Source organism: Hipposideros armiger, unplaced genomic scaffold, assembly GCF_001890085.2.
Source record: "Hipposideros armiger isolate ML-2016 unplaced genomic scaffold, ASM189008v1 scaffold_25, whole genome shotgun sequence".
Classification (NCBI taxonomy): domain Eukaryota; kingdom Metazoa; phylum Chordata; class Mammalia; order Chiroptera; family Hipposideridae; genus Hipposideros; species Hipposideros armiger.
In genome coordinates this window covers 2,710,993-2,721,089 of record NW_017731375.1, presented here as the reverse complement: position 1 = coordinate 2,721,089, position 10,097 = coordinate 2,710,993, and the positions used below count along the sequence as shown (strand labels likewise).

The window sequence follows — 10,097 nt, the reverse complement described above, 5'->3', positions numbered from 1 at the left end:
TGAGTTGGCGGATGGACAAATTGATGGACAGATACATCTCTACCTTCAAGATAAAGCAGAATGTAAGGGTCATCTTCTTACTAAGTACCCTTTGCTTGGTGCTCAAGGAGTCACCCTCAGGAGAAAGACATTCTTGGAGCACCTTGTTTAGCTCCTGTTAATTTACACCTAAGTTGCTATGCCTTTCCTTGCAGAAAGGGAGATGTAAAAAGAGAATTGGGCGACGGAGTTGGCAGGCAAATCAGTTTTAGGAAAGAGTACGAGTATATAAAAATTCAGGATCAGGAAGTGGATTCCCATAATGTTTCCAGGCCCACAGACCCCTTGGAATGTTCTCCTACACTCCGGGGTGCTTATAGTTTGGCTTGGAAGAACGTTCTAGAGTGGAGCTTGTCACAGCACATTACTCAAAAGTTGTTTCTTCATTGAATGGAGGGTTCTAGGCGCAGAGGTAGCAAATGCAAATTGCATGAAGCAGAAACTAAATTTATGTGAAAACAGGAGGGGGATTGGGTATGGACAGTGGTGGAGAGATTGGCAAAACTGAAGCCCTCAGCTCTCCCATTCCATCCAGAACCTTTCCCGATTGGTAATTACAAAGGAGAAGGCACTAAACCCATCTCTGGGGCAGACATTTAATCTCATTCATTCATCCCACAAATGTTTATTAAGCACCCATTCTTTGTCAAGTCCAACAGAAAACAAGACACACAAGGTCGCTGCTTCAAGGTCTTACATTGTAGGGGGAAGAGACAGACTAGGGAACAGTGCTCTGAAGCCACCAAATCAGGTTATGGCGCCAGAGTGACTTGTGGGAGGGTAAGTGGGATGGGGCGGCCCAGGGTCAGGGTCAAGAGGGCTCTCCAAGCAGGTGAGGCTTGAGCTGAGATCTGAATAGTGATAAACAGAGGTCCATATGAAGGTGGCATGAAGACACGGCGGAAGCGTGTGCCAGGCAGAAGGAACTACAATTGCAAAGGCTCTGTGGTGGGAATGAAGAAAAAAAAAAGATGAGCATGGCTGGAGTCTGATTGGCAGTTAACCAGACAAATCTCACTTGCTAGCCTTCTTAGAGGCAGGAAGCAAAAAGGTAGCCAGTGTGCACGCTGCAAAAGATTTGTAGTCAAAAGGCAACCGTTGGTTTTATGGACAATCAGACCCAGTGAGGTTTCCGAGGGTCTTTTCTCAGGCTAGTATCCTAGTCACGCCCTTTTGCCATACCCCCATGCAAAGAAACCACAGGATTTCAGACTTCATTCCTGAAAACCAAATGTTCCAAGTCCCCACGTGACCACATTGCTGTGAAACAGAAACTAGAGCTGAAAGAAAAATTTGGGAGTCTGAAGACAGGCTGTGCATTCTGGCTCTGGCTGTTGATTATCTGAGGGACCTTGAGCAGGTCCTTTCACATTTCTAAGTTCCAGTTTCCTGAAGATTCTGGAAAACACATGCACATGATGACGACTGAAAGTTTATTTATTCTTGCATTTCTTGCCAGGCAAACAACAACGGGTGAACTGGTGCTTGGCCAAGGACTGTTCATAGAGCATTCAATGCCATGGGAGACAGACGACCTTCTTCTGAAGAGGGTCTGAGTCTCCCCACAAATGCTCCGTCAGCTGAAGCGACACGGAGACACACTTCTCAGGCAGGAGGATTTGCTCCATGTAGCCTCTTCCACACACACGGAGGCCGTTTAGAGCCCTACTTCACAGAAGCTGCTGCTCCGGAGTTGTGAGGGCCTGACCCTTGCTGGGAAAGCTGAACACAGATAGAGGTGTGATTGAGCAAAAATCCCATCACATGACCTTCCAGTTTTGTTGAGCACTCTTGACACAGTTCACCACAGATTACACAGAGCGAGGATGAAGCCAACCTTTGGTGTCAATGAATTCAGACCCCAAGATCGCCCGATCTTTCCCCACTACTTATATCTGCGTCTCTCTGCTGAGTTGGCCCCAGAAGCTGGAACCATGGCTACAGGTGGCTTTTGGAAGAGAAAATCCAGCCTCCAACCTTTAGTTGAAAAATGCAGGGGAAGGGCTCTGATTGGCCCAGCTGGGATCCCACGTCTATCCTTCGTAGACTAATGGGATGGGTCACTCTGACTGCCCAGTTTGGGTCATCTGCTCCATCGCTGCGGCAGTTGCCCTTAACAGATGGGCAGGGTCAACAAGGGCAGCAGATGTCCAACTCTGAGCTGTGCAGGTATTAGGGTGCACAGGAGCAGCGCGAGACACAATACTTCTGCTTTTGGACGTATTGCCAATTGATTGGGGACGTTGATATTTGAAGAAAATGCAAAGCCAACCCTCAACGTGTGGAATGGAATTTCACAAAGGAGAGAGAGTGCGCCAGACACTGGTGTGTTTAGAAAAGTGACACCCTGAGGAAAGAGGAATCCAAGCGGATGGTGCGAAATTGGACTGGATAGTTGGAGGGAGGCCTGGCTATCGAAAGCCCTGGAAGCCACGTGGGGAGTAATGGTGGCATCAACACCATTGTAGGTTCCTCCTATAAGGAGAAACAGCCAGGTAAGCAATGTGGTGGGGAGGCGGAGGAGAGCCTCCATAGCCAAGTGAAGGGGCCTCCCCCACTGGTCCTCAGCGGCCTGCATGTCGGTGTCCCCTGTGTGACTCTCTAATAGAATGTTTCCACCTCTGTGTGGGCTTCATCCACATTACACTAGTGGGTCCATCAGATGCTGCAGTGTGCACAGGACTGACAGCAGGAGCATGGATAAAGGCAGGTCTCTGAGCCCATCCTGGTTGGGGGACGGTCCAGGAGTCAGTGTTTTTAACAAGCTGCCTCAGGTGATTCTGATGTGGCAGGTGATCCAACATACTTTGAGGAAAGTTACACAGGACAATGTCAGAGAAAAGGAGGAAGAGATTTTTGCCACTTGTTCGTTAAAGGTTGGCTTCCAACTGTCTGCAATAGTCACAGCTGAGCGGCCGTTTTCATTTAATGAGCAACTCAGTGGAAGGGTGGGCAAGAACCCAAAACCAAACAAAACATCACCTGGACTGGGCTGGGGATGGGTGGGAAGGAAATGCTTGGGAAGGGGAAGAGTAAAAAAATCAGAGAAACAGATGAAGTGAGGGGTCGGGGAGAAAAAGAGAGAGGAAATTCGTTTAGAAAGGCCACTTTATTGATGGAGATAAAACGGAAAGGAATTCTCCGCAGCCCTCCCTCACTCACTTCAGTGGCTTCACTGGGCATCTGAGACCGGTGTGGGCAGGCCTGTGGCCAGCTCCACGCAGCCCACTCCACAACAGGAGGCCACAGAAAAACACATCACAGCTCATGAAGACTCACGGATGCACCCCAGAATCCCCCAAACAGTTCCTGTGCATTTTTAAAATAGTGTACAAAATATGTTAAGTAGGAAAGGTCAGCTGTGCTGTGATATCTGGAGGACGTCCTTTGAGGATTACCGTCCCCAAAACATTACTTACTTATTGCAGTGAAACCTCTAGAAGGTAGAGCTGTACAAAAAAAAAAAAAGGAAAAATCTAAACAACTTTATTTTAAGAAGAGCAGCGACTTCACACTGCTTTAATTCATTTAAATTTTCTTTCTCAAAAATACATTCCTAAATATACAAACTATACAATCTTGTCATTTTAATGCTGGTTTTTTTGTTTTTGTTTTTTAATAATAATAGAACCCAAACTAAAAAAATCTGTTCATCTTCAAACCAACAGGAGCGCTAGAGGACTTGTGACTCGGTACCTTCATATAACACCACATAAATAACTTCAGCCACAGTCTACGTTCACAGCGTGGTCATGAGAACAAAGAAAATACTTTTCTGGCGATTAGACGTCATCTGCAGAGAGGGTTGGGATATTGATCCGAGGCCGGGTGAAAAATGCCATCTTCTCCCTGTAAAAGAGGCCATCCATTTAGGGCAGGAGTTTCCATCCTCGCTTTAGAGATACCATGGGCAGGACCATTCTTTGCTGTGGGGGCCCCCTGTGCATTGAGAGATATGCAGCAGCCCTGCCTCTGCCCACTACATGCCAGTTGAAGCTCCCCCACTCTTCCTTCTAGTTGTGACAACCAAAAATGTCCCCAGACACTGCCAAATGTCCCTGGGGTGGCCCAAATCATTCCTGGTTTAGAAGCACCGCTTTAGGGGGCATTAGCAGGACCAGTGACTTTTAGTTCAAATCAGGGACCTCTCTGAGTTTCAAAGGACCGTAGGGCCACGTCTAGTGTTGGTTTGTTTTAGAGCCCTACTTGGCTAAAAATTAGATGTCCAAACATGGTTATATAAATGACAGTGTATTTGAAATGTTTATTTACCACAAAGGAATGTTTTTTTAGCCTTATCTGGGAGGACATCGCGAGTCTAAACACAAGGCCCTGTGTGGATGGGAGGACTGGAAGAATGGTACTGGGGGCCCTCCTGTGAAACACCTGGGTCCAGCGCAGCAAGAATGCGCCTCCCTGAGATCCTGGCAGGCGGCAGGCAGAGCCGGGGGGCCCGGCAGGTATCCATCACTTCCGGCTTATTTATCATTCAGCCAATCCTCCACAATTACGGGTGATGACATGCTAAGAGGAGAGGCTGGGGGCAGGTGGCTCGTTCATTATACAAGAGGATCTGACAAATTAGCTCGAGTTGTGTGGGGATGGAGAAAGACAGCCGAGGGGGAGCACTGCTGAATGCACAGACCGCCAGGGACGGCGCGGCAGAGGATGGACATGTTACAGACAGCGCTGGTGCTCTCTGCTGGAGACGGGAGCATGGGACAGCGAGCAGTGAGACGGAGAAGCCTGAGGCTGGATGCGAAAGGGAAAGGCGGGCCGGCTGGCGGCTGGCTGCCCGCGTGCTTACCTGAAAGACTGCACTTCTGGGGGCTCCTTACAGCTTTGGCCTCGGAGCCTGTGCACATCCTTGGCGGCTGCCCTCATCATCTTGTCTGTCTGAAGCTCACCCTTGTGCTCTGCTCGGTCCACCTGGAGGGCGAAGCCGGCGAAGCCATGAGGCTGTGGCGCATCCTCAGGGCCTCCAGCAATGGGCCAGCCAAGGGATCCCTTTGCTGACGGGAACGAGGGACCTGCTCTCTCTGTGGGGCTCAGCACGGCAGGACCCGTTCAAAGTCAAAGCTGGGGCCTCTCTCCTTTGCAGCCTGGCGCCGCCTCCCTCGCCTTTCCCGCGGCACTTACCCGCTTCTCCAGCATCCGCAGCAGCAGGCGGAAGCGCTCATCCTCCCGCAGACACGGCGGCAGCTCCTTCTCTCCGTGGCTCTTGGCTTGTTCGAGCTGCTCCTTGAGCTCCTTCAGCACCGAGATCTCCTGCGTCAGCTGGCTGTGCCAGGTCCGCGTGGCCTGCAGGTCTAACTCCAGGTCCAGCGAGGTGCGCATCAGGTGCTCGTTGCGCAGGGATCTGAAGGAGGAAGGCTGCGGAGGCGGGGACTAGTGAGCCCACGTGACCCCCTCCTCGGAACCTCAAATACCCGCCTCCACCCCCGCCCCCAACCTGTCTTGATTTTTCCCACTTGTACGGCTCATGTTTATTGAGCACTTTTATGTCCCAGGCACGGTGCTAGGTGCTTTTCTCCCACTACCTCCATTCCTTTTCTCCACCCTATAAGGCCTCCTCTGCTGCCACTGCACAGATGAGGCTCCTGGAGGTCAAGTCACACAGATTATCAGTGGTAAAGCTGAGTCCAGCCCAGGCAGTTGGTTCCAGACCCCACTCACTCACTCCCCACACGTGCCCAGGTCCCTACTGTCAGTGCCATCAACATTCACACTCTGTCATTGCACTCCTGTCTCTATCCTGCTCTCCAGCTGTTTCCTCAATACAGATCTGTTTCCCCTCGAGAACAGAAGTCAAGTCTTCCTGACGTGGTGTCCCTGTCATGGACATCTATTGTTGCTGCTTGTCCAGGCAGCCTCGATGTCCCCAGTCTTGTAGTAACAGCACCCTTATTTTCCCTTGGGGATCCGTTCTTCCTCACACCCAGTGCGTATGGGAGAAGAATGTGACACCAACAGGGCCAATTAGAATTGCAGTGACTGCTTTGGGGGTGAGGATGTTATCGAAGGCCAGCCAACAATACTCAATTCTGGTACTTTTGCTGAGCTGAAAGGCAATGTCTTCCTTTACACAGGGATTGTTAAGCCGGCAAGATATAAACCTTTATCATCAAACGGGGTGACCTGTTTAAGAATTAAGCTATGTGGAGAGATCTCAGGATTGATGACATTCTTTCAAATCCTGGATTAAACCATGCCTAAAACTAGTCCAACATCCTGGAGTTTTGCATTCAATGAGCCAATAAATACCCGTCCCCCTCCCCCCAGTCATTTTCAAGCTGTGTTTGAGTTCTTCAGTTTTCTGTATGCAAAAGTCCTGAGTAATAGAGCCATTAACTCTCCTTCTCCTACTAAAACCCAGTAATGATTGAAAAAAGAACTAAATGGCTATGGGAGGCTGAATTCTAAGCCTGCCCCTAACCTGTATAATGCCCTCCCCTTCGGTGTGGGTGGGACCTATGAATATGATGGGATATCACTCCCATGATTAGGTAAGTAATCAGGTGACTCCCAGTTAATCAAAATGGAGATTATCCCGGGTGGGCCTGACCTAATCAGGTGACCCCTAAAAGATGAACTGGGCTGTTCCTGGAGAGAAATCTCCTCCTGGCCTTGAAGCAATGTATGTTGTGGCGAGGGCCACATGTCAAGGACCTGAGAGTGACCTGTAGGAGCTGTGAATAGCCCCAGGCCTGCAACTAGCAAGAAGACGCAAGGAAACGAATCCTGCCAATGCCTTGAGGGGGCCAGGAAGGGAATCTTTCTCTAGTCAAAATTCCAGATGAGGATGCAGTGAGTCAACAGACTAGATTTCAGCCTGCTGAGACTCCGAGCAGAGGATCCAGCTAGCCTGAACTCAACCCGTGGACATTGTGAGATAATGAATTCATATGCTTTTAAGCTAAGTTGGTGGTAACTTGGGATGCAGCAACAGAAAACAAATACAATGACCAAAAAAGGGATTTGCGAAATGGTATATAAAATGTTACTCTGAGACCCCCTCTTAAGGCCGACCTGTATACTTCCGGGAACATGAAACAGCTCCGTGTAGAAGTTCTAGAAGGCTTGTCGGGCCATTGTCTAGTCTGTGCTCATAAATGAACAGGGTCAGGAAACCCCGCTGAGGATCTACGTGGCTCCAGTTCTCAGAGCAAGAAGTGAAGATTCTTTTGCTTGGCACTGACCAATGTCCTATCTTAGAAACCTGCCCACAGCAGACGGAGGCGCAGCTTAGGCAGTGAGCGGAAGGATGGCAGCGTCCAGGGCCTCGGCCCGGCCTCTGGACTCTCCTGCTCCTCAGGGTGTAGTTTAGGCATGCGGAAACGTGGGCTCAGACCCACCATCAAAGGCTCCCTTAGGAAGTCATCCCCTTGGCTATGGGGAAAGGAGGTGAGGAAGGGGGAACTTCTGCAGTGGCATTTCTCCCGGAGCTTGTTAAAAATGCAGTTTCCAGGGCCCCACCCCAGCTGCTGAATGCAACTGTCTTGGAGCGTGGCCTTGGAGTGTGCATCTTCCAGAGCTCCCCAGGAGGCTCTGCAGCACCAGCCAGCCACAGGAGACGGGTGGGGACCCAGAGTGGACAGTCGGCATCCCTGTCACCCTGCGCCTGTCCATGTTCTCCCACAGCCAGCACTCTCTCCTTTTCCTATGCACCCTCTCCCACATTGCCTTCTCCTGCTCATTCTAGCTCTTCTTGGAGATTTGGGGGAGGGGTGCTGATCGACAAAGGACAACTCCTGACTCTGGCCGTCAGCAGCAGGTCTGCAAGAGACACGGAGCGGCCTTTCCCTGCGTGGGGCCGTCAGCACGCTCTCCTTTCCCTTTGCTCTACTTCTTTGTCTGACATTCTGGCTTTTGGTTTCTTCTAGTTCTGCAAACTCACCAGAACTGTTGTAAAGTCTGTGTTAAAAGCACAAAGAGGGGAGGGCCCTCTGTGTCTCCTGCAGCCTGGCTGCTAAAGGTCCCTATCAGGGGTCAGTCCTTTGCCTAACGCCATCCCACCCCAACCCCTCGGCCAAGTCTCCATAAGGAAAGGTGAGATTTCTCTACAGGGACAGCTGTGGCCTCTTCTGTGTGTTTCCAGCTGGGCTGGGAGAAGCCCACTCATGCCTCCCTGCTTCCGGTAGACGCTGGGAGTGCCTGGCTTCTATGCCCTCAGGGAGGGCTGTCAGGGCTTTAACCAAACTCAGTCAGTTGGACAACACACTGAGCAGAGTCTTGTGAGAGGCAGGCTCCCATCGGTGATCGTGACATCTTGGGTTGGTTAGTTCTTAGTGACTTGGATTTCTACCCAGGAAGCCATACACCTGATCTCACCTATTCGTCATGATGATAATGTTACATTTACCCTTTGGTACCTTCCCCAGGGCCTACACAGGCCTGACGGTTCACAAACTTCCATTCTCAAACACCATCACAATCGCAAGAATGGCTTTCTTAAAACCCGTGGCTGAGGAGAAACAGCCGGGCGTCAGGGGGTGTGCCTGGGGGGAGCAGGTGTACAAATGCCTTTCAGCACTCTGTCTTACCCGCTTCATCCGGACGCTGCGCCGCTCCAAGGAGTTTCGAACAAAAGGTGGCTTCTTGGACAGTGTGGAGCTGTCACTATCACTCCGATTCAGCTACAAGAAAAAAAGTCATGGGAGTTAAGGTCCAAGTGCATTCGGAAGGCACACTGGGGCCAGAGGGTGGTGTTTCCCCCGGCTCGGCCTAGTCCTTGCTCTCCTGTGCAAACATCCCGAGTTCCTGTTCCGTGGGGACTGCAGGAGGCAGGTTTCATTCTGAACCTCCTTTTCTGTCTAGATGAAAGTTTATTGAGCACGTACTCAGCACAATGCATGCTGCTACATGCTATAAGTGTGACATCTCATTTAATCCTTCCAACAACTGCGTGGGACAGAAGCACCCCCATTTTACCGAGGAGGAGATAGGGGCTTAGAGGTTACAGGACTTGTCCACGTTGGCGAGCAGGTGGCAGCATAGTGAGACTCCAGGGTGTACTGCCCCCTTGACCCACCATGAAAAGTCCTCTTTGCGTCGACTCTTCCCTGTCACCCTTTATGGCTGAAATGGAGCCACTGTCAAGATTGACATATATATATATATATATAAATGTAGCACAATAGCAAAGCCTCAGGGGTGGTATCCTTGGAGAAAATGGGTAGACAGGCTGGGTGAGGGTTGTGCCCATTGCAGCTCTCCCCTCCTCAGAATCCCTTCAATCCTTTGCTTATTTGTACCCTCCCTAGAAAGCTGACGTTCTCTATCCATGGCCAGTGATCAAGGCTGTGGTCCGGGGAGATGCTTTTCTACCAAGTGTGCGTGTCCCCCACAGGAGGACCGGAGAGGGAGGCTGGGATGACAGCACATCCCCGGACGTGTGGCGTAGGAGCTTCATTCTTGAGGCACATTTTTCCAAGTCAGTGGGATCCCCACAGGCATTTGCTACAGGGCCTGTCTGCTCTGGCAGCTGTCAGCTCACTGCTGCATCTCTCTCTTGAGAAGCTGTTTGTGTGTCATCATTTTTGTGGTTATTAATAATTATCAGTGATAATGATATCAATAGTCCTGCTATGTTGATGAACAGTCAGTCACCCCAGGGGGGCATACACAACTGATGAAACAGTTACTGTGCCAGACAGAGTCTCAACCAGAGCCAGAACTAGAATAGTAATGATAATTACAGCCACGTGGACAGAGCACCTACTAGGTGCCATGTGCTTTACTGATGATTTCATTTAATCCTCGAACAATCCTAATGGAGGGTCAGAGAGTTTAAGACACTTTTACAAGTAGTACAGCTGGTGACTATCAGAATGACAGTTCAACATCCAATCTGACTCCAAGGCCACGTCCTCTCCCGGCCCCCAGGATGCACACGAGGCTCAGAGATGAAACTAATGTACAGACGGAAGGGTGGACCATTTTGACAGGGGTGAATTCGTACGAATGGACTGGATACCATACCGGAAGGGCACTTTATTCTGCATTGCTTCAATCCAAAGGTGGCACTTGCAGAATCAGACACTTGATCCTTAAGTCAT

The 10,097-nt window shown here is 50.3% G+C and overlaps 1 protein-coding gene across 1 annotated transcript in view; it reads right to left on the bottom strand.

Annotated features, from left to right (window-relative positions):
• Window positions 1–3,129: 3,129 nt before the first annotated feature.
• The window catches only part of WWC1 (WW and C2 domain containing 1), a 100,577-nt gene continuing 93,609 nt past the window's right edge, over window positions 3,130–10,097 (bottom strand). The window contains exons 19-22 of the mRNA XM_019635931.1: window positions 8,583–8,675; window positions 5,179–5,412; window positions 4,847–4,968; window positions 3,130–3,888 (exon numbers count right to left, since the gene is read on the bottom strand). Of these exons, the coding sequence (XP_019491476.1) occupies window positions 3,822–3,888; window positions 4,847–4,968; window positions 5,179–5,412; window positions 8,583–8,675 (516 nt within the window). The 3' untranslated portion in view covers window positions 3,130–3,821. The remainder of the gene's footprint in view (window positions 3,889–4,846; window positions 4,969–5,178; window positions 5,413–8,582; window positions 8,676–10,097) is intronic.